Genomic DNA, 25,052 nt, shown 5'->3' with positions numbered 1-25,052 from the left:
TATTTATGTATAAAATACTTGTTACTCAAAAATATTGAAGTTCGGACTTAATTCTTGAATTAATTTTTTGGCATTAATCATATTATTTCGATTAATCATTTCTAGTTGGATAAAATGAAACTTGTGGCGGATTGAGCACATTAACAAAATATTTAAAAATTTTCTCCTTTGTTCCAAAAATCAACAAATAGCCGTAAACTTAATGTAATTAAAAAATAGATTAATTACCGTGTATCATGTAATATCACGGCTATTTATTTTACGTCTTTATTAATTATTGGAATGAAGAAAAAATTTTTGAAATATTTGACAAATATCTTAATTGCTCGAAAATATCATTTTGTGGATATGTCTATTTATATATGTTTGTACATTTTACTTTTTATTTCAACATATTGTGCAAGAATTTTAGATCTATATATTCTCACTTATAAGGCCATTAACTGTGTTGAAAAATAAAAAATTTTAAGTTAAATTATGATAAACAGTTATATGTAAAATATACGTATAAAAATGCAATAATCACATCAAGAAAGATATAATTTTCTTGGTATACTTTATTATTAAGTCAAATAAAAAAATTCTCTATATATTTGATAAAATTCAACATTTATATATTATTCTAGTTGTTGAACCAAATCTCTTGATGTTTTAGTGAGTGCAATAAATAAAAGAGTGTAAATGTATGTGGTAAATGTAAACATATAGCAAGTATGATGGATAGATTTAATTATATATAATATTATTTAATTATATAGTTAAGAATAGTACGTAAATAATTAGTAATTACATGCTGCGAATCTGGTCCCCATTGTGTACATCAACCAACCAATGCACTATATACACAAATATGCACTGCTTTAACTCACGATGACAAAATTTGGATTTTAATAACGGAATTTTATATCATAATGTGTAGAACTATATATAATATAAATATATGTGTATATATAGAAAAATTTGTCAATTTCTATAGCAAATCGTTGCGATAATACACACAGGTGGATACATGCAGACTCGCGACAGAAGCTTCCTGAGCTGTGAGGGCGACTGGGCGAATGGATGTGCGCGCATTTTCTTATTGATCCGTTTGGGAAGCTCGTGCGGTACTGCGCGTTGGCATCTTTCTCAATCGTCGCTATATATGTATCCATAAGATAATTTCAGAGAACATTACATTTATAAAATTTAAAACATGTAAAACAAAAAGAGGAGGAAAAAGGAGAGAGGGAGAAGGTGCTGGGATCGCTCATTTTCTTTTCTGTTTTACAGATTTATGCTTTCTTTATGTTATTATGTCTTTATGTTATTATGTTCTTATAGAGGAAGTAAAGAACACGGCAAGCGAACACGGAAGAACGTAAAATAATGTTGTTAATTAAACAAAACTCTTAATCTCTGTACATTTACATTTTATGTCCCGATTGACACTCGTTTTAGAGACTATCTCGTTGTCTTCCCCGAAATGCATTAAATGGTTGTGAATAGACCCTTGCCTATCTGTGTAAAGTTTGCTTCGCACTTCTCGAATTCTATATTTTTATTAATTATGTTGTATTGTGCTACATTTGTATCGTGTACCGCAACTTTGTAGATTGTTAGAACAAAAGTGAATTTATTCAATCAATTCGCCATCTTATTTAAAGGTAGAGATGTTTGCTATTTTTGTAAATTGCACCATTCCCAGCGCTCTACTTCGCGATTTATTTTATGACTCTTCTTTCTCGTTTCCGGCGCTGTGGTATGCCTCCCTCTTTGATTAGAGATCCTTAAACAAAGATCGGCCAATGGGTGAACAATTGCTGATTGGCTCGCGTCGCATGGGGTAAAACCAGAAGTGAGAGAGAAAGATATATAATATAACATTTATTATTATACTTATTGAGTTCATATTTCTGATTGCAAACTCAATTTTAGGTACATTTATCATCCAATGTACATTCAGCTATTAAATCCAGCTATTAAATTGAATTTCATCCTTATGAGTAGGTTACAAGACTACAACTGCAATTAAACTAATAAACTTGGATGGCCTCAGTCAATCAGATCACTGTATATATATACATATATATACAAATCATATTCATCAAAACAATATCCATCAAAAATAAACTACCAGTATTCTTTTGTTGATGGTATTAGACATAAGAGACTTAAAATATTAAAAATTATATAACAGACATCTTCTATATTTTTTATTTTTATTCATTAATCTACTAGAAAAGAGAAGGCAATAGAATTGATCGAATTCCTTATTACAAAATATGTGTAAACCAATCGAATTATTGAAAGTTTTTTTATTATGTTGTGAGAAATATACATACATTCAAGCACGTGTGCAACATAATAGAGTGATGAACATTTGAGAGTTAATTAATTTTAAAATCAGATTTAGGTTTAGTTTTTTGCGATTTGAAAATGAAAATATGTAGCAATTTCTTTGATATATATTCTCTTATATATTCTCAGGAATATATGCGTGCACGCGCGCGTGTGTGTGTGCGTGTGTGTGTGTGTGTGTGTGTGTGCGTGTGTGTGTGTGCGTGCGTGTGCGTGCGTGCGTGTGTGTGTGTGTGTGTGTGTGTGTGTGTGTGTGTGTGTGTGTGTGTGTGTGTGTGTGTGTGTGTGTGTGTGTGTGTGTGTGTGTGTGTGTGTGTGTGTGTGTGTGTGTGTGTGTGTGTGTGTGTGTGTGTGTGTGTGTGTGTGTGTACCAAGATCGCAAATTATGTATTCTATAAGCTATAGTTTCGAAATTAAAAAAATAAATGAGATAAGGTTGTCAATAAAAGATTGAATGTAGGTATAGCTGCTACAATTTAATCTCACTCTTACAATTTTGTTTGACATAAATGCTCTTTTTTATCATTTGTTTTAATTATGCATATATAATTGTGTTTTGCTAGTTTACTATTATCCGTTGCTTAAAAGATTCGTGCACATGCGAAATGTAGGATTCAAGATTCGCATGCGTCGCCATGTTGTTCACCATTTCTTTATCGCATTACTGTCCGCCTCCGCGCTAGCTGAAGCACTAGCTACGGCAATTCCTCTTCCCCCCAGTTTGCCACCGCCGATGCTACCAGCGTTAGCACTAGCGCTGCTGGACGCTGCTGATTCCACAATATTTTCATTATAAATTATTTCCTTATGAATTCCATGATCTCGGCCATGTTTGATCTTGATGGCCTCAACCTCATCCTTAGTTAAGTCTGCAATGACGCTGATGATCTTCGGTAGAGGACCAGCGTCGATAAGTTCACCCTTGTTAGCCCCGCTGTAAGCTGCAATTTCAGCAGTAGCTCCAGCACCGGTAGCTATAGCTTTGGTTTCGGCGGCTCCAGAAGCACTTGCACGCGCCACACCTGCACGATTCTCAAGATCAGAACTGGCTTCGGATTCAGCAGAGGCAATAACTTGTGCGTTTATGGCCCGTGCACCAGCGGCCCTTGCATTGACGCGGGTCTCCTTGGCCTTGCGTACCGACATAACAGCTTCGCTGTCGATAGCAACTGCTGCGTCGGCAATGCGCGAAGCAGCAACAGCTGCTACCTTAGCGGCATTTGCTTTGGCTTCAGCTTCAGCGGCAGCGGCTGCCGCAGCTTGTGTACGTTCATTAGCCGCTTCCGATTCCTCGCTAGCACGTCTTTCGGCAGCGGAAGCAGCTCTTGAGGCTAATTCCAGTCTACCGGTTGCTGCTCTCACATTAGCGACATCTTCCTCGGTTATCTTTGCAGCCTTAGCAGCTATAGCCGACTTCTCCACGGCTTCAAATGCTTTGTTGGCCACGTCAATCTGAGCTTTAACCGCTGCCTCAACATAGGCAATTGCTTTAGCAGTACTTTTGCTAGCTAATTTGCATGATTGAGAGGCGATCGCTGCCTGACCAGCTGCTGCAGCTTGCGCTTCAGCTGCTGCTTGTCCAATGCCAAGTCCTCTTGAAAGTGCTTCCGCGGAAGCGGACGCAGTATTGCCAATTCCAGTACCAATTATTGCTCCTTCGATTGCAATTCCAGCACCATTTACCATTTTGCTCTTAGTATTTCCTTGATGGTAATGGTAGCCCCATCCTCCTTTGCTGATTGCTGACGCACTGGAGGATGCATGAGAGGATGCTTGAGTCGTTAATTTGCCGTGACCAATCGTGGATGCACCCGCGGATGTTTGCGCTGATGCCGCCGCATTCGCTTCCGATTCGACCTCACCGGCGCTGACGAAACCCCAAACGAGAAGGGACGTCGCAAATATAGCTGCAATCTTCATCTTGGTAGCTACTTCGCAAGATTGATGTCAGTTGATCGACAATCCATCAGTTTTATACCTTAGTGGAACATTTGTAAAAACAGTCTGTTGCGCGTTTGGAAGAACTCGCACACTCCTTTAAATATTATCACAAGTTCTCTAACACCATCATCAACTTCGATGTCTTTGTTTCTATTATTCCTGTTTATATAATTGCGCTTATATTTTTCTTCAATTTATGTGTTTTCGAATTGATAACGTGTGTGCAACTTGCGCAACACACTTTTGCAAAACCACTTTTTGTATTATTTCATATTACATTCATAATTTCACTATTCAAACATTGCTAAGTAGGATTAAAAACACTATTACTGAAATTGATTATATTATGGATAGAATCAACTTTTTCAGTATAGTTTAAAGAAATAAAATAATTGAAAATTGCATAATACATTTTTCTTAGAAATTAAAGAATTTTGATATGATTTGCATTACGTATAGTTCATTAGAAGTTGATTTTTTTACAATTAAAGAATATTTTCAAATTATTTTATTTCTTTCTCTAGCTGAATATACTAATATATAAGGTGAGCAAAAAGTCCCGGACCGGTGAAGTATTTAAAAAATAGAGAATTTTTGAAAAAATGTTTTATACAAAAGTTGTAGTGTTTTAAATGACGTATCAGATGACAATATCAGGATGACCTTGAATAGCGTATTCAAGGTCATGCGGCGGTCATCTTCAATTTTTTCAATGGGGCTTCCTAATTCTCATTGCATATTCATGTAGCTTACCTCGAAAGCTTTTTAAAACACTATTATAAAATATATTTTTATGAAGTACTTTTCGAGTTAAGAAACTTGAAAGTTACAGTACCGCCGGCATTAATATTACAAGGTGTGACGGTTGCATGGTCGGATTTACACTTTTTTCTGTGTGTGTATGTGCATTTGTGTGTGTGCGCGTGCGTGCGTGCGTGCGTGCGTGCGTGCGTGCGTGCGTGCGTGCGTGCGTGCGTGCGTGCGTGCGTGCGTGCGTGCGTGCGTGCGTGCGTGCGTGCGTGCGTGCGTGCGTGCCCCACGATTTTTTACGCTTCGGGTTATCGTAGTGTATTCACTTTTCATTGCCAGTCACGATACGATGCAAAAACGGTGCCTTTAGTAGGCATCACATAGATGCATCTTATAATCTCAACAGTCCTGAGCGAGCCGCGACTGTCAGTTGCTGGATCCGCTGCGCGGTAAGGGGAGATAGAAGGCATAGCTTCCGAAAATCGGCCGAAAGTTGTAAACTTTGCCGAGCTTTGATTTAACTGTTAGTAAGTTACCCGATGAGTAAGAAACACCGGCCTTAAAGGTCGAAGGCCATCTCTACGAACGAACACGAAAAAAACATCACATTTACGAACGTACCAGCAGCGTTACACATTATTGCTCAAGGTATCTGTCCATCTATTCATAGCTCCATCTAACGGACAATAGTTCAGTTGGATATTTGTGCAACGAAAATCTTGAGATAGAAACTTGGCGATTTCGGACTTTCAACTAAAATATCTCCTCTCACTCAGCATAAAGGACGAAAATAAAGATAGTTTAGTTAAATAAATCAATTCTAAGGAATCGATTGAGCCTATCCAGAACTTCATCTGTTCAGACGTTATAGCCAAACAAGAGATCTTGTCTGCGCTGAACTAGTTGGTCGGTGTAAGTAATACGCGGCTGTTCTCACGCCAAGCCTTGCTTCGCACGTTCACTTGGCGCGAGACGTTGCCGCGTCTCTTGATAACACACACATACATATCCTGAGTTGCAACGAATCGTTCCGCGAGAAATGGTTGGTTTCATACTGGAGAAACACTGCTAAACTAGTATAATAAGTTAGAATGAGACAAATATATTTTTCTTACTAGTGCAGCTAAATAGAACAGACCATATACCAGAGTGTGAGTATTCCATTTCCCCTCTCAAGGAACGATTCGTTGCAACTCAGTGTACACGACCACTAGAACAGTTTGGAGTTTTAAAATATGCGACGTGATTCGTGCATTGTTAATTAATTAATTAAATGGTCTATGAATATGTATTTATATGATGTACTTTTAACTGGCTATTTTGTAGCCGCGTGACTTCGTGACGCTCTCTAGTAGAAATAAAGTCAATCGGACATTTGTTGAACGAGTCGTAAATTTTACGATTTCGTATTTTGAGAATAAATTTCTAAGCTCACAGAACATGTACAACAAAAATGAAGATAGTTTTTTTTATATAATTAGACTCTGCGGAATCGATTGAGCTTATGCAGAACCTAATCGGTTCAGCCGTTATAGCGGTACGAAAATATATCCTATGATCAACTAGAGGTTTCGCGTAATAATACACGGTTCGGTCTCGCCGCCTCGTTCGCGCGTTCACTTGGCGCGAGGCACTACCGTATCTCTTGATATTATTACGGAAAAGCTGGCAAGAAAATCATGTCGTCTTTCTATGTAAATGAAAAGCGATTTTTTCATACTAAACAAAAATTTTATTCTGTAATATATTGTCCGTTTAATTCAATGATCTTTTGCCATCTGTTTAGTAGCTTCATGATTCCAACTTCATAGAACTTCTTGTTCTTATCGGCAGAAAACTAACTGTACCGTTAGAAAGCCTCATCAAAATCGAATTCTTTTCCCTTCATGGAATTTTGATAGGAACGAAATAAATGGTAATCTGATGATGCAAAGTCAAGTGAATATGATGGATGTGGTAACACCCCACCCAAGCTGCAACAATTTCTGGCGGGTGATCAACGATGTATGTGGTCTAGCATTGTCATGGTGAAAGACAACACCATTACAATTCACCAGTTCTAAGCACTTATTCTGCTTGTTCGTTTCATTTAATTTTCCAATTAATGACAATATAATTTCGCATAAATCGTTTAAGCAGTTCAAAAAACATAATACCATTATAATCCCATCAAACAAGTAGCAAAATCTTTCTTTGGTGAATGTCTGCTTTAGAAGTGCTTTATGACGACTTATCACGTTTGCTCTACGATCTTTTTCGTTCCAAATTGTCGTAAACAATCCATTTTTCATCGCCAGTTAATATTCGTTTCAGAAACGAATCGTTTTGGTCACGTTGCAAGAGAGAATCGCTGATATTAGTTTATAGCGTTTGATGAAATGAATTTATTTGAATTCGTGTGGAACTCAGATATCGAGTTTATTGACATATCCAAGATGTTTTAAATGCTCATACGTGATACGTTTAGCTTCTCAGCCATTTCTTGTGTCATATAATAGCGGTTGGATTCAAGCAATGCTTTCATTTTGTCGTTGTTGACCTCAATTGGCCAGCCTGACCGTAGTGCATCTTTTACAGAAAGATCCTCTGAACGAAAAAGGGCAAACCAACGCTGGCGTTCTGTTAAAGATTTACCATATACAGCACATAACTTTTAACGAGCTTGCACAGCGTTCTTTCTTTTTTGGAAATAAAAAAGTAAAATATGGTCTGTTCTATTTAGCTGCACTAGTAAGAAAAATATATTTGTCTCATTCTAACTTATTATACTAGTTTAGCAGTGTTTCTCCAGTATGAAACCAACCATTTCTCGCAGAAATGTTCGTTTTGATTTTTCATTTTTAACTCAATGCTAAACAAATAATTCTTTACAGAATGACGCACTTTTTTTTTAAGAAAATTTGAAATGTCAGCTGTCAAAATGATACAAGATTAAAAGATTTGGAGTGAAGTTAATTGCGTTTAATGACAAATAAAATCATCCGTGAGAAACGACATGACTTTGTTAGCAACCTGTTATTTATTGGTTAGTCAATAACAATAAATTAATATTATTGAATAGTTCTATCGTTATACATGATGATCCAAAAAAACTTCCTATCCTAAAATGACATGTTCTTGAACGAGTTCTAAGACAATTTTTTTTCTTGCAAAATGTTATCCGAAGCTCAATTTTTGAATTATAAAGATAAATAATTTGCTTATTACGAATCGGGTATAGGAGGTAAGCAAGGGTGGCACAATTCATCGTCATACGCAGGTACTGACGTTGAGCTGTTGATGCAATGAGCTTATTGATGTGTTACGTCCTGTAGATTTAATTAGCAAAAATTCTTTCCTCTCGCGGATTTATATTCTCCTAATATAACTATAATAGGAATATATACATATATACATATAAATTAGGGAACAGACCCATCTGGCGAACAGCCGTCGCGCCAAATGAAAGGCGATTCGGGAAAATTCCATAACAGGAAACAGTGCCCTGTTGTAAAAATCTACGTCTTCGTTTAAAGTTTATATCTGGGTAGTGTTCGTCAAGTGTGTCCGTCGTCCTAGCTATAAAAATTTGGAACTCCGCGCTAACAAACCTTCAGTGAAACAAAGCAACTCAGAGCATTCCTGCTCTAAAACTTGAAACTTACATCTTCCCAATCCAAAACCATATGTGCCCTATCAGTCAACCAACAAAGCCTATTTCACCGTTGGTTATAAACTCTTATCTCAACCCTTGATTTACGGCATTTTGATTCTTTCCAGCCGGCCACTTGTATACATTTCTCTATCTCAAGAATCCACCACCTCCACGCTTGTCGCGCCTAATCCATTCAGCCAATCATATTATATCCACCTAAAACTATGAGACACCCACGCTCCACCCTTTAGCCCTTCCATATTCATATCTCCAAAAACTAACCATCTTCTCCCATGATGTCTTTTAACTTCATCCTTAATTTCTAATGGCTGAGACTTTTTCCCACTAAGACCAATTCACCCCTTCCTCAAAGGCCATCTCTCTACCCATCCTGATAGTTTCTGTCTCCGATCATTGATATAAAAACCGCGGTAATCCACCTCCGCGACACTATTCAGAAAGACAGAAGAACAAACGAAAACAAAAAAAGTCATAGTCAGATTCGGAATCAGGTCTAGACTCAATTCAGAGACTCAAGTGTGGCAAGTGCACGAATACTATCCTTAGTGGGGTCTCGCCAACCTTCCAAAAAAGAAAAGAGAGAAGCAGCTGCCAGCTGGGAGTGGACAACCCGAAATTGGGACCCCACGTAGATAATTTCAACCACCCCTTTCCTTGCGTGAATCAGCAGTAAGTAGTTTTATTTACTATTCTACTTTCCTTACCTCCATTCTTACTAATTCCACCCTTGTGGAACTACGGTTTTAGTGGGCCATTACTATCATTCGCTAGTATCCATCGGGTCCTCCACCTCTTTGATGAAATAACAGACCCATATAATTTTGACCAACAATTGCAGTATATCAGAAACGTAATTAGCATCGGATTAGACATAGATTTCCATCCAGACCCGACAATCCTACCTTCTTTCTTATTTTCTCAATATTTATCCCCTGATACTCCTACCTCTTTTCCCCTACGTGCATCCGCTCCTTCCACCCCTCCAATATCTTATTCTCCTGTCTCTTTTTCCGAACTATCCACTTCTTTAAATTCGCCATACCACTCCCGTTCCCCTTCACCTGATTAACTTCTTATTCCTATTCTTTCTCTTTCCATTCCTTCTTCTTCTATCCCACACACACACACATATACACACACCATTATTCAATTAAATTGTCATAAACCGCGCCGTAATACCATTTTATGGTTATATTTTAAGCCGCGCCATATATCATTTTGTTATCTTACTCATTTTAATAAATCTGTTTATATTTCATTCTTTTTTTCCAATTGATTTCAAAATCACACCCACCCTTCTAACAGTCAACTCATGGTCCTATCCCCGGTAAAGGGATTCGCGTCCCTGACCGAAAAACGGACCGCTCGTCGTACGTCAATGCCCGAGTAAAGGGACCCGTCGGGTCCCTGACCCGTTCACTGGCACGCGGTTACGAACGAGGTTCGCCTTACTCGCGAACGGAAAGTTGCGCTCCTCTTCTAGGACGTAACAGATGCATGCACTTGTTTCTGCCCTAGGGAAACATATATGATTGCACAACGAAATACAATAGTTGACGGCGATATCGTTGGCTAATGTGATAAGGAAAATTAATACAATCAGAATCAATACGAGCAAAAAAAAATTAATACGGTCGTAATAGCAAATAAAGTGGTTTAATTTAGTAGAATATGATTATAACGTAACGTTTGAAGATAAAATCAATAGACGCGGTAGCGTCTCGCGGCAAGTGAGCGCGCAAAGCGAAGCATGGCGTGACCGGCCGCGTATTATTACGCGACCTCTCTAGTTGATCAGAGGCTAAATTTCTCGTTTTGCTATAACGGCTGATTCAATCAAGTTCTAAATGGTCTCTCGATTCCTGAGGGTCCAATTATATAACAAAATTGTTATTACTTTTGCTCTGCGTGCCTTGTGGTCGAATATATCTTAGCGCAAAATCAGAAATAGCTAATTTTTATCATTCAGAAACGTCGTCGGCTCATTTCTAGAATGTCCTTTTGCGTCTAACACCGAGAGATAGCGCGATATACGTCTAATAGCTCTTGCAGCCCAGCGCGATACGACCATAGACATAGGAATATAGGGACAGAGCATAGAGTTGCGGGGGGTAACCATTGCGGGACGGTGCGACGAGGTAAACTGTGCCTAAATCTAATTGATAGTTGTGTCGTGTGTAAGTATTTGATACATACATAGATGTATATGAAGTTGTGTGTGAGTGAAATTATGAAAAAAAAGACACATGCATAACCTCTGCAAAATATTGTCAGTATAAATAGTTCTTATCATTTTGTTACATTTACTATTTGCCAGTGATAGCCAAGTCGTTGCATCACACGTTCTGAACATGCGCACTATTGTAGCCAATGAAACTTAGGCACAGTCGCCCCCCGCATTTCAGCACAACTCCCCTCGCCTGTCTTACGAGCTTATGCTCTGTTCCTATATTCCTATATCTATGGATACGACACATGATACGTATGCCACGATACGCAACGCTCGCGCCGAGAGATGGCGACACATAAAAGTCGATTCACATTATGCGACACGGACCGTCATATACCGGCAATGATACGTACCGGCACCGATACGACGAAACTTTAAAAGACGCGTTTTAATGAAACTATTCACACCAACACCGATCTGCACGTTCCGTCAACGGGATGTACCAGCACCGACCGACATTCTCGCAAACAACATTTTGACGGTGCGTGTCGGTACGTGTCGGTGCTGGTACGTCAGTCTGAATCAGTAGAAGAAAGCGGTAGAAAACTAACGCAGCAGAGGATAGAGCAGGAAAAATTAAGCGAAAATGTTAATATTCTGTCGGTGAAATTGCCTCACTTTTTTCTACAACAGATTTTGTACAAAGTTTTTTTACAAAAGATATTTTTTTATAATAATTATTAATACGTTCTTTTTTACAATAGATTTTTGTACAAATACAAAAGTGTTTTTACAAGTTTTTTGCACAGACACAGACACGCGCGTACCTTGGCGCTTTTTTTTATCTTTTTTAAGGTCAAATTAACGTGGTGATAGATGATCGAATTTAAATCTCGTGTGAGTGCATGCATGTACATATGCATGCATGTGTGTGTCTTGCTTTTAACGTTACCAAGATCAACGGCGTGGAAGTAGCAAGAATCTGATCATGTATGTGGGTGCGAGTGTGTGTATGTATGCGTACGTGTGTGCGTGTGCGTGTACCTTTGTGTGTGTGTATATGTGTGTGTGTGTGTGTTTAACTTTAATTGTGCATTGCCTCCTCTCGTATTTAACAATTCTTCTGTTCGTTGAGGCATATTGTAAATCAAATTTCTAATTTCTTCTCGTTTTACATTGTTTCATTTTTACAAAGCATTGTGAAGTGTTGCTAACATTTGAATATTATGTTTTCTTCTTCTTCGTTTCAGTATGCTGCCCATAAATGCTCGATAGGATTCACGTCCGGCTTTATAACACTTTCTTCAAAACAGCATAACTTTATCAAAAAAGGTCGTAGGAAAATGATTAAAATATGGATTTGTTATGAAATAAATGAGCTTTGAATCTTATATATTTTTGTACCAGAGAACCGATTCCTTTGAGCAGTACAACAGTTAAAAAACAAATTTTTTTCCTATTAATCGAAATCTATCTTTAACATCCGCCGTTTTGTAAAACATTTGTTATAATTCACTTTTAGGTTTTCGGTTGTTAACAAGAAATGTCCAAGGTTTAATTTGAGCCTTGTTTAATATCAATACGATAATTTTTAGCTGAGTTATCTGTTGAAAGCTGTTGAAAGATATGCAGAAAACTGTGCTAAAATTTAGTAGCCCGTTTTTTTTACGGGTGAATATATATTATTATTTTTATTATTATTATCGTTGTTGTTATTATTATTATTATTATCATCATCATTGTTATTATTTTCTACATTTATAGATGGAATAAAGGAAACTGCTATTTTAATACAAGTATCAGCATTAAGTATATTTGCATTTTATAACCGTATTACAGCAAAAAAAATCTCGCTATATTTATAATTCGTAACTTCACTTTTTCCATCAAATTTGCATTTAACTTTACAAATACATTTTACTCCATACTTTAAGAAAATATAAAAAATGGAATCAATCTTTTCGAAATTTTCAATCTACTCTTTTTCGCCTTAATAACTATGAGTTTTTATTTATAAGCATTGTATATAGACATATATGTATTATTGAAAATTATAATAAACCTAACAATAGAAGTTAAAACATATAATCAGGATATTTTTGACATTGCAGCGTTGTCATATAATTTCGTTGTCAATCATTTTTAAGACATATATGGACTAAATTGTTTCGAATAGAACAGTAAAATTAAATGGAATAAAGTTAAATAAGGTAGTAGATAGGATTTTTGCTTGCTTATGTCAGATAAGTTTCACCGTGAGATTGGTACGGCGCGACCGTGGCACGAATGCAGGTCAACCAATTTCATGCGTATTTGTAGGATGCATCCCTACTTATCCACCATATGGATACAGAACGCACGTGTTTTACACATCGAATATCTCAGGTACTACTCGAACTCCGATCGCGGACGATTCTTCCTTTGGTGACTGGTTCAAGAGGTGAGAGACCATGTTGGCTTGGAGGGGATAAACAGGGACTCCGCCCGAAGTCCGGCTATAAAATGCCGCTACAGAAATCGAGCTCAACCAGTCTGAATCGATAAAAGAAGCTCCATTCTTCTGCTCCTTATTTTTTTCTTCATTTTCTCGCAAACGCAAACGACCTTAGTGAATCTGTTTCTATCGACTCATAATTATGGAGCACGCTGTCAAGTTCGTTTTATTGTTCACCACGATTGTTTTCATAGCCATCGCTGATGAAAGTAAGAAGGAGGAAGAGCGACCCAAAACCTTTCGGAGGCTGATACCAGCCGATGTACTTCGTGGTGAGCATGTATTTAATTTTGCTTGGCGTTTTCTAATCAAAATTGCTTCTAAATTTAATAAATAACATTATGATACATCAATTTTTCGTCAATTCTCATTCGTTATTCATCTACATATATGTATCATAACGAATGGCAATTTCTTTTTAATTTCTTAAAACTTATATTCGCTCATTTATAATTTATTATATGAATTTATTATATGAATACTATGTATCTTTTGTAAGTTAAAAACTACAATGCCTAATTAAAGAATTTTCCATCATTTTTAATTTATGCATTTTTAACGAATACAAGAATTATATATACAGAGATAAGAAATTTCTTAGTAATATAATTTTTAGTTTTGTAACTAATTTATAGATACAAGAACTCTAGAACATATTAGAATTTGTTTAATTTTCTATATTATTGAATTCATAAATATTTTATTAATTAACTATAAAATATGTGCACTATAATATGGTTTCTTATATCATATAATCGTAATTTGAACTCTTTTAGAAACTAAGAAGAAAGTATTCTGATCTATAAAACTAATTTTATAAATTCAATATTTATATTTGTTTACCTTTGTTTTTAAATATTTTTACGTGAAATCGCATACATATATTGATACACAAAATGATTTAGAAAACAATAATTTCTCTAAGTATTCCTCTGATTTTTAAGTCTTTTAATTATTTCGTAAAATTTTCCATAAAATTATAAAATATTTAACTATCAGTAAATTGGCAATCTTTTATAAAAGAGTCAGAAATTTCGTTGGTTTTGCTGAAAGTATATAATATTTATATTTTTAAATTTATGAAACTGCAAAATATTAACATATTAAATTATAAAATATAAAAAGGTTTTTTTATACTGATATACTCAAAAAGAATTAAAATATTACGAAAAAATAGAAAATAATAATATGGAAAAACTTTACATCCTTATAATACATATATATATATATATATATAAATTTTAGTTTTATCGTTTACATAGGAAATTAGTTTTTTGACTACTTAAAGGAAATATAGCGTACACAAATTAAAATACAAAGATTATAAATGTCCTTTTTTCTAATTACGTATTATAATAATTTTGTGCAATACTAATATTACTAAATAAAATAAAATTAAACATATGATAAAATGTGTATGTGTGTTGGAGAAATTTCGATTATACGATGAATGTACTTTAATAGCTGCAAGAGTTCCATAGCCTGTCTAGTGAAAGTATGCTTTGAAATATTTCTTCGTAAAAGTATACTTTTACTTTGTAGTATTTTAATCTTATTATTTGAATAATCGTCAATCATTTATTATTTATTATTCAATAAATTGCGCAATATTAATTTGTGATAGAGAAATTGAAATGATAACATCAAAAATTACTTTTTATACTTATTATAATATCACTTACTAATAGCGTTATTTATTAGTGATTTGCAATTAAATTGCAGAAAATAAATACAATGTTTAGACTACTAACGCTCCTGTTCGTATTTTTTGGGAAAAAATTAAGAATTATATTCCACACAATTTTAATACAGCACAAAATAAAATTATACGTATATATAAATGTGTATAATATATCTATATTGTCTGCTATATTATGTGTGTGTGTGTGTGTGTGTGTGTATGTGATATTTTATACATCATAATTTTATATTTCATATGTGCATATATGCGTTATAAAAAATATACAATACTTTAAAGATATAATAAACATAGAATATTAATTTTATATAATATATAACATATAATTTGTATTATGTATAATATTTATATCTCACACATACACACACACATGCGCGCACACGCACATGCACACACGTACACATATACAAGAAATAATTTTAGTTTCAAATTATATATGCTTCGAGATATATATATCATAATTTTAAATACTTATAATAAAAAAATGTATAAGAAATAACTAGCAGCGGTATAAAATTTTGTGTTCATCATATAAATCAGCAGATACGATTTATTAATATGTGTACTATTTACAAATATGCATTGTATAATTTTTAATAGTCGATAAAAAGAAATTTGGCTTTACTGAAAAAAATGTTCGCAGAATATTAGTTAAAAACTACTGCATTAAAATCTTTATGAATTTGAAAGACTGTACATGATCGGTAAGCGGGATGATTTCTGTTATATTCAACTAGTCCCTGAAAGGTATGTAACTTTCTTATGATACGGTCTCTCGCTTGTTGAGCAATTGTGTTGAAATCTTGATGACATATCTAACTATGTCATTTATGAAATAGTTAGAAATACCCGTTTATATCTGTATTGTAATTGTAAAATAGTTTATAGACTTTTATAATCTTTATTATTTCATAAAATTTTTATTTTTCGAAAAGATATAATTAACCTTGATAACTTTTTTATGAAAAATATAGTTTAAAATAAACAATAGCAAATATTTAGATCTTTCATTAACATTTAAATATTATAATTAAAAATATTATAATATATTACATTGTTGAACAAGTACAATTAAACATATCTTCAAGAACTGTGAGACAAAGTTTAAAAGAGGTGAGTTTAAAGAGTTGTGTAAGTAGACGTAAACTATACATTAATAAAGTGCATAAAAAGAAACATTTAGCTTTTGCAAAAAAATATGCCATTATCATTTGGGAAACGAATAATATGGAGCGATGAAAGTAACTTTGAATTATGGAATAAAAAAAGAAAGCACATATGTGGAGAAAATCGAATGAAGCTCTAAAGATGCAATATGTTGCACCAACAATCAAGTATGGAGTAGATTCAATAATGATATGGGCTTGTTTTTCGTGATATGGGATTGGAAATTTAGTAGCTATAGATGGAATCATGAATGCTGATAAACATATTGACATTTTAAATGAAAACTTAGAAGAATCAATTCTAAAAAATGGACCTCGATAAGGAATGGATGCTTCAGCAAGACAATGATCCGAAGCACACAGTAAAGAAAACAAAACAATTTTTCCAGAATTGTAAAATAGAAGTTCTTGAATGGCCTCCACAAAGTCCGGACTTTAACCCAATCGAAAATTTATTGGATGTAGAGTTTCCATTAGAAAAACGCAATAATAAAGAAGAGTTTTTAAATGAATTGCAACTAAAATTTCAAAGAATTGATAAACATTATCTGAAAAAACTTGTTGAAAGTATGCTACGACATTTACAAGCAATAATGAAAGCAAAAGGCTACAATACAAAGTATTAATACTTACTTTGTATAGTGTCCACTTAATTTTGACTATGTGCAGTTTTATGTTATTATCATTAATCAATAAAAATTATAATATATTATTTGTTAGAATTGGTTTTTCTTTATATTTTGTCAAATTATACTTCGTTAATTTAAATAAGCAACAAAGGTTTGATTTTTTGACATCATTAGTTAAATTAAATTAACCTTTCGTATATATTTATGATATGTCCACTTAATTTTATCAACGACTGTATATACAATACAGTTGATTAATGTCAAATTTACTCAAAATTATATAATATATAAAATAAATATATATTTATATACGTGAATTTCTTATTAATAAGATGATATTAATAAATCACGTGATAGAAGGGAGGGGTTAGCTGTGATATCACTTAAAATCACGCAGAGAGATGGGAGATAAAAAACCCCGAAAAATGTATCATGTGATTAATATACGATCCTTTATACAAGGTCTTCCAAAAGTTCCGGAACAGCTAATTATTTCAAAAAATAATGGTAGTTTAAAACATTATTTGAAACAAAAGTTGTAGAGCTTAAAAAAAGCTATCAGATATTGATAATTGTTTGACCTTGGAATGACCTTGAGAAACGTTATCAAGATCGACATAAAAATCTTAAATGGAAACTCCAATTTTTTATTACACCGTTTTTTTTCCACCAATTAATTTGAACAACTTCTCTCTGAAACATTTTTTTATTTGCCTAATATTTTTTGAGATGTTTAATGATAACTTGGTAACTTTTTCAATATTTAACTTACTTTTGTTAATTTGATGGTATTGAAATTTCGAAAGATCGATAAATTAACAAAAAATAGAGCATTATCGCCGTGCCCCGCCAACAGTTTCTAAATCAACTGGGCCGCTTGTAACTCGAATGCCTGCAACGTTTTTTCAATCATCCATCTCAGCGTGCGTTCATTAGTTAGATTTCTGTAATTAATAATTCGATAATTATTGTAAATATCGCAAAACAGTATGGGAATTCTATGTTTGTGTTGTCCGTTCTACGAATTCTAGTACCATTGTTCTGAAACACTCTATATACGGGGTGTCTCATAACTAATGTTGCACGTGGAGACATAGAACGAATTAAGACGAACATAAAAGTCCTATACCGTTTTGCGAGATTCGCAATAATTATCGAGTTATTAATGACAGAAATCTGACGAGTGAATGCGCGCCGAAATGGATGATTGGAGAAGCGTCGCAGCCTCTTGAGCCACAGCGCAGCCCAGTCGATCTAGTAACTATTGGCGGAGTACGGCGAAATAAAAAACGAATAGCGACACGTTGTCCTTCCCCTTGCCGTGCACCGGCAAAGTTGCTTGATCGACTGGGTCGCACTCTTGTCGAAATGGCTGCAACACTTCTCCAATCATCTATGTCGGCGCGCTCCTATTCCTCGGATTTCTGTCATTAATAACTCGATAATTATTGCAAAACTCGCAAAATGGTATGAGACCTTTATGTTTGCTTAACCTGCACTATGTCTCCACGAACTCTGCAACATTAGTTATGAGACACCCTATATATACCCATATTTCTGTTCAGTCTCGCCCATCGCTTCCCGTACGTTCATTGGCCTAGATGTTTTAATTAATAACTTAATAACTATTGTGATTTTTACAAAATAGTACATAACTTTCCTTCTCAGTTTGATCTGATTAATCTTCACTATTTTTCGTTTTCAAAAGATTTTAGACATCCTACATATAGTATTAATTCATATCCATACAACATAAAAAGTTGCAGCAACATTATTGCAACGTTGAAACAATGTTGCAGTAACGTTGCTGCAACTTTTGTGCTGTACAGACAGTAACAGCTTTTTACTGCTGCATTTTGTTTCATTTTTCTTACAATTAGAAATATATTTTCATCTATAAATCATTTAATTATGAATTTGTCTAATTTCTTGTATCAAATTCGTCTGAATTTTATAGTCTATAATCGCAGCAAGCACATAGTATAACTGTTACATTGCTGTAATATAACGAAATATAACATGTAATATAACATATACGTTTCATGTCATGCGCGCATATATACATAGTTACAGTTATAAGTTAGTAATTATAACTTATAGTAGTATAGTTATAACTTCTTATTAAAATTATATTGTAACTATATAACAAAAATATAACGGGTAAAAATAATATGTTATTAAAAATATATATAACTATTATATAATATGTTCTGTTACACACATACATACATATACGCGTAAGTGTGTATATGAGTCACAGATCCGTAATAGTTAATATCGGTTATATTTTTAACGATAGAAAAAAAATAATATAAGGCAAAGTTAAATAGCCTTGATGAATACTACCTTCTTATGAAGTAAATCTTTTTGTCGGTGCAACAATGCACCAGAAAATGCAATTATGTTTTTATTTCAAATGAAATCTTTTATTTTTTATATAAATTTATCTCTTAAAATATTCTGCATAAAAAAAATTCTGGATAGAAAAACCGTAGAATAAGATGAAAAAATAAGTAGTTTACAATATACTTCAATATTTTATTAGAAAAAAATGTTTGAACATACTAACATTGTATAACAAACATTTGACAAATTGTTCTTAACCCTTAATATACTGAGATAGATTCTCTGAAAATAACTAGAGGGTAATTTTTTTCATACATTGTTGTAATTATAACATCAAAATTTGTCATTAACAATGCTCGAGTCACTAAAGTTCACACAAGTTAATAAAGTATCACGTAAGTAAACAATCTGAAAAGCATTTTGAGTCAACTGCAACATCAAACAATTGAATAACTACAAAAAAAACGCAAGAGTCTCTAGCTTGTGGTAAATAACATTGATTGAAAACCTTTAACTTTTAACTTTTAATATACCCTTGATATATTAAAGGTTAAATCAGAAAATGTATCTTAGAAACGTCTTTAGAAACATAAAACTCGAAAGACATTATTTTGAAAATTTTATGACATTTTTGAAATTCTAAAATGTCTTTCATGTCTTTAAAACATAACGTTGTGTTGGTTCATCATTTTTATATATATTTCGTAATTTTTTATTGGAACCAGTAATTATCATTATAATTCCTTAGAACTTCTCTTGTTATATTTTTTCTGTCATTATTTTTACCTTCTCTACCATCACTGTGTTATCTCTACCTCAATCGTAACCCAAGTTAAATGTTTCCGTGAATGCCGTGAGTCATCAAAGCAACCTCGAAGGGCTGATGTAACTGAGCCGTTAATTCAACCATCAACGCACATTGTAACGACGCGCCCAAGCATTTATCGATCCAAGTGTTCGTCATCGCGTTACGTAAAAGCGGGGACTACCAACCCGGTGTATGACAGTGAAAGTGTTTCTCCTTGAAATTTCTAGCACATTCATTACTGATAATGGCAACATCGCCTCTGTCGTTATAAATGGATATTAAGGCTGTCGTTTATAATACATTTAACCCCATAATGCTGTCATCCGTTACATTTGCTGTCGCATTTAATCCAGTATTGAAAAAATGAAATTTGTATGTTGCATATCATTTGGAGCTTCTTACTAGAAGATAAAAGAAAATGCACTAAAAAGTATTCAAACTTTTCTATAAGAATAGTCATATCATAGTTAAAGTTACATCAATTCAGAGTAAAAGGATTATATATGATAAGTAAAACATTATATGGGTTCCAGAAGATTTTATATTTTTTTATATACATTTGGAAAAATTTAACAATATCGCATAATAATTAATAAATAAAGTTTTTAATTATCTAATTAATAATATAGTAACATAGAAGCATGTATATACTTTATGGCGTATAGTTAGAAAACCAATTTGATAGTCTACCATTCACTTTCTATTCACACCCATTAAAATTAAGATATCAAAAATTAAAAAGTAATAATATCAGAAAGTTTTGATAATTCGAAATAGGGGGTTATACATATACCGTAAAATTTATTATTTAATTACATTATTAAAGAGAAATACTTTTTAATTTATTTTATTACCGCCTATTATTCTTGTGGATTTTAAAGTACATAAAAGTTTTTAATTTTTATATGAGTATTATGGCAATAAAACTAATAGTTTAAATATGATAATAAAACAAATAGTTTAAATATTTAATAATAACAGTTTAAAAATTAATACCTGCAAGGTATTTAAGATACGTTAAAAGTATGAAAATAAAAAAGTGTCCAAATAATGTTTATTAAACCAGAAGAAAAACAAACTGCTATATAACTACAATTATCAACTTTTGGAAATTTGAATATCATCAAATTAACAAAAATCAAGGCGCTATTGTATCGATATATTCTTGACGTCAAATAAAGTAAAAAAATCTAATACCACTTTTTCTACCGACAAATAGCGAGATATCATGAGCTAAATGATTAAAAAGTTACCAAGTTTTTCTTAAATATCTCAAAAAATATTAGGCAAATAAAAAATGTTTCAGATAAAAGTTATTAAAATTAATTGGTAGAAAAGGATAATATAATAAAAAATTGTACAAATAATAAAAAAGTGTTTCTATTTAAGAAAATTGATGATCAGTAAATATCTCGAAAGTGGTGCCATTTGTAAACAAAATGCTATCGCTGTCTTATGTTCCCCTCAAAATCAAACAACTTTCATCTGAACTTTTTTTCTAAACTGTCACGTTTATGAAAAAATCGGCTGGTACAAATAATCTGTGACTGTATATACAGGGTGTCTCATAACTAATGTTGCAGAGCTCATGGAGACATAAAGCGGGTTAAAAAAGAAACAAATATAAAAATCTCATATCGTTTTGCAAGATTTGTAATAATTATCGAGTTATTAGTGACAGAAATCTGAGGAGTGGGAGCGCGCTGACATAAATGATTAGAGAAACGTTGTAGCCATTTCGATAAGAACACGGCCCTGTCGATCCAGCAACTATTGCCAGTGCGCGGCGAGGGAAAAGTTACAATATGCCGCTATTCGTATTTTATTTCACCGCACTTACGTCTTGCTGTACGCCACCAATAGTTGCTGGGCCGACTGGGCTGCACTATGGCCCGAGACTATGACGCTCTTCCAATGATCCATCTCGGCGCGCACTTACTCGTTAGATTTCTGTCATCAATAACTCGATAATTATTGCAATTCTTGCAAAATTGTATTTTACTTTTCTTTTCAGCTTAACCCAATCTACTTTCACACTTCGGCTTAGCAGCTAATTACCGGATATCTTGTATAATGCTTTTAAATATTAAGATTGGCATTTTAAAATCCCAAAACGGGGCAACAAATATTTAAATTTAAAATAGACTTAAAATTGATTTCATGTAAAGGCATCAAATTAATTCATACATCTGAATGTCATTAATATAAAAGTTATAAAAAATAAAAAAATATTTATATAAGTAAAGATTAAATTTTCAAGAATACTTTATAATAATGTTTTTATGTATTTTTCGAAAATATTATACTTAAAAAAATAACAATTATAAAATATTATATAAATATTAAGTGGGCAGAAAAGTTGTGGGCTTTTTTTTGCAAAATTTAATCTTTATTTAAAAACAAACAAAAAGATTTATAATCAGCAAAATATTCCCCGTTTGCATCGATGATCTTTTGCCATCTTTCGGGCAACTTGCAAATTTCCTGATGATAGAAGCCCACGGCTTCGACGTGATAAACTTATCAATGCATTTTCGTACCTCTGCAAGTGTCACGAAATATATATCAGCCGAGTGATGCTGCAGCAAGCGGAATAGATGGTAATTGGAAGGCGCCATGTCTGGGCTATATGCCGCCTTCGGGAGAAATTCCCATCCTAATGCTAAGATATGGTCCTGAATCGCTTTCGCAACATATATCGGGCATTGTCATGAAGCAGGATCACTTTATGACGTCTTTCGCTAGTAAATACTCTCTTTTCCTCCAATGTATCACTCAAATTAGTCAATTGTTGTTGATAACAATCTATTGTGATTGTTTCACCCAGCTGTAACAATTCATAATACAACACTCCTTTCCAATCCCACCAGATACAGAGCAAGACTTTTTTAGCGTGGATATTGGGCTTTGGCGTCGACGTCGAAGGTTGACTAGGGTTAAATCATGGTTTTTTGCGCTTGGAGTTATCATAAAGAATCCACTTTTCATCGTCTGTAGTGATTTTGTGCAGAACATCCTTTCTCTGTAATTTTGAAAGCAAAGTGAGTGCGGTATCACGTCGATTTTTGTTGTTTTCAGAGTTCATGCGGAATTCATCTGCCTTCCTTCTGAATCTTTCCCGTTGTATGTAAACATACGAAAATTTCTTGCCGCGTAATGTCAAACTGCTCTGCAAGTTCCTTTTTAGTTGGCGCAAACTTTATATCCAGCAATGCTTGCAGTTCGTCCGTTTCAATCTTTTGAGGGCGTCCAGCACGCAGTTCATCTTCAAGACTGAAATCTCCTTGGCGAAATTTTTAATACCACTTTTACACGTAGAATGACTTACAACGTTCTCACCATATGCACCACAAATCATTTTAATAGCTTCAGTAGCATTTTTCTTCAGATGAAACGTGAAATGTATGGAAAATCGCTCTTTTGTTATTGCCATCATGAACACTACTGATTTTTGAGATTATGTGCATCAAACACCAAACTGCATGGCATTTTAAGAAGCCGAATATCAACGCTTGAAAACCGTAAAAGGGTGAGAGAATAAGTAAAATTTAAATTGTGGTTTCGATTGTATATCTAAAGCCCAGAACTTATTTGCTCACCTAATATAATATGTAAAATTTTTTTAATAAGATGGCAACACCAATAATGGCATTTATTAAAATCAGACACGAATTTTTGTACTCACCTAATATTTTAATTATTTTTATGAAACTGCTTTCTTGCAGTTATTATTTATACCAATTTTATACAAAATTTGCCGACAGAAGGCTAACAAATAGCGAAACTTTTTATGTACACTAAACCTTATTAAGTTAATCTTTACTCTTACTTTGTCGATAGTTGTAATATCATTTTTTATTTCATATAAAAGTGAAGGTGATTTCTCATCGAAGTTGAAGATCAGAGATATATCCTTTAATTAAATTTTTGTACATTGCAGATTTTCCTGGCATGTGCTTTGCATCAACAAAATGCGCAACTATTGAGCCAACGAAGACGTGGGAGCTGTCACCTTTTTGTGGTCGTTCCACCTGTGTGCCCGCCGATGACAACTCTGGTCGTTTATTCGAGCTGGTAGAAGACTGCGGTCCACTACCCAAGGCTAATCCCAAATGCAAACTATCTGATAAAACTAACAAAACTGCAAGCTTCCCCGACTGTTGTCCGATCTTCGAGTGTGAAGATGGAGCTAAATTAGAATATCCAGAAATTCCGACTTTACCACCGCCAACCGAGATAGAAGCAGGAAAAGCGTCAGAAATTACTGCAGCACCGAAAGTCTAAAACTAAAAGGCAAAATCTTCAGGAAGAAAAGTTACGATGTATTCACGATAAGATTAATCATAATGGATTTGTTTCAATTGCGAGAAAAACGGCGATGTAAAAAACAATAATCACAAAAATCCGTAAAAAATGCGTATTCGAGTATTTAATTTTTTGAAATTAACTTTTACATGAGAGATATTTTATTGAGAACTATGTAGCAGATGTCTAGCGTAATATAAAATATAACTATATAGTAGCACAAATAAAAAATATTTAAAATAGTTTAAAAAGTTTATAAAAAGTATTAACAATTTGAACGACAAAAAAATACTTATACTAATAATATTTTTTAAAGAATATTAAAATAAAAAAATATTAAACTACCTTATTCAAGGTAATGGTATGTCCTTTTTATCTTATTCAAGGTAAAAAAGAAGTATAAAAAGATTTTCTAAAAAAAGACATTTTAGTACAGTAATATGCACATTTTACAAAACAAACTTTTACATCGCAAATACTAGTTCGAGATGAACAAGTTAGTAATAATTCATTGTAGGTTATCCTCTTTTTAAGTTAAATCCTTTTTTTAATTAAAAGAAATCCAACAAATGTGTTTCATTATATAAATTTCATTATATAAATTCAATTTGGTACATTCTATTTGAAGGTACATATGATATATTATATTAAATATATCTACTAATAGCTTAGTATTCTACTCACTCGGAACTACTAATTATTCGATTATAAATTATTCTATATAACAATGTTTATTCATCAATATTGTG

At 33.4% G+C, this 25,052-nt stretch overlaps 3 protein-coding genes across 10 annotated transcripts in view; 1 reads left to right on the top strand and 2 right to left on the bottom strand.

The window, feature by feature from the left end:
• The window catches only part of unc79 (UNC-79 domain-containing protein), a 49,575-nt gene extending 48,512 nt beyond the window's left edge, over positions 1 to 1,063 (bottom strand). For 7 of the 8 annotated variants that reach the window (XM_019842641.2, XM_025296845.1, XM_025296846.1 and 4 more), the window contains exon 1: positions 791 to 1,063. In XM_019842641.2, the coding sequence (XP_019698200.1) occupies positions 791 to 821 (31 nt within the window). In that variant the 5' untranslated portion in view covers positions 822 to 1,063. The remainder of the gene's footprint in view (positions 1 to 790) is intronic. The other variant, XM_025296844.1, reaches the window with a different exon arrangement.
• Positions 1,064 to 2,674: 1,611 nt separating this feature from the next.
• LOC105185795 (glycine, alanine and asparagine-rich protein) lies at positions 2,675 to 4,297 on the bottom strand. The gene has a single exon (XM_011145561.3). The coding sequence runs from the start codon at positions 4,258 to 4,260 to the stop codon at positions 2,983 to 2,985; it is 1,278 nt and encodes a 425-aa protein (XP_011143863.1). The 5' UTR covers positions 4,261 to 4,297; the 3' UTR covers positions 2,675 to 2,982.
• Positions 4,298 to 13,359: 9,062 nt separating this feature from the next.
• On the top strand, positions 13,360 to 24,536 carry LOC105185794 (uncharacterized). The gene is made up of 2 exons (XM_011145559.3): positions 13,360 to 13,622; positions 23,939 to 24,536. Exons 1-2 carry the CDS (start codon positions 13,493 to 13,495, stop codon positions 24,280 to 24,282), a joined length of 474 nt encoding a protein of 157 aa, XP_011143861.1. The 5' UTR covers positions 13,360 to 13,492; the 3' UTR covers positions 24,283 to 24,536.
• Positions 24,537 to 25,052: the final 516 nt, after the last annotated feature.

The sequence above is a fragment of the Harpegnathos saltator genome, unplaced genomic scaffold, assembly GCF_003227715.2.
Source record: "Harpegnathos saltator strain DR-91 unplaced genomic scaffold, Hsal_v8.6 scaffold160, whole genome shotgun sequence".
NCBI lineage: Eukaryota > Metazoa > Arthropoda > Insecta > Hymenoptera > Formicidae > Harpegnathos > Harpegnathos saltator.
Note: the sequence above shows the minus strand (reverse complement) of the source record. Positions and strands in the feature narration are given on the sequence as shown.

Coding starts and splice junctions, on each gene's coding strand:
- LOC105185795 (XM_011145561.3), bottom strand. CDS start 4,260: ATGAAGATTGCAGCTATATTTGCGACGTCCCTTCTCGTTTGGGGTTTC.
- LOC105185794 (XM_011145559.3), top strand. CDS start 13,493: ATGGAGCACGCTGTCAAGTTCGTTTTATTGTTCACCACGATTGTTTTC. Junction 13,623..23,938: donor ACCAGCCGATGTACTTCGTG/GTGAGCATGTAT, acceptor TGTACATTGCAG/ATTTTCCTGGCATGTGCTTT.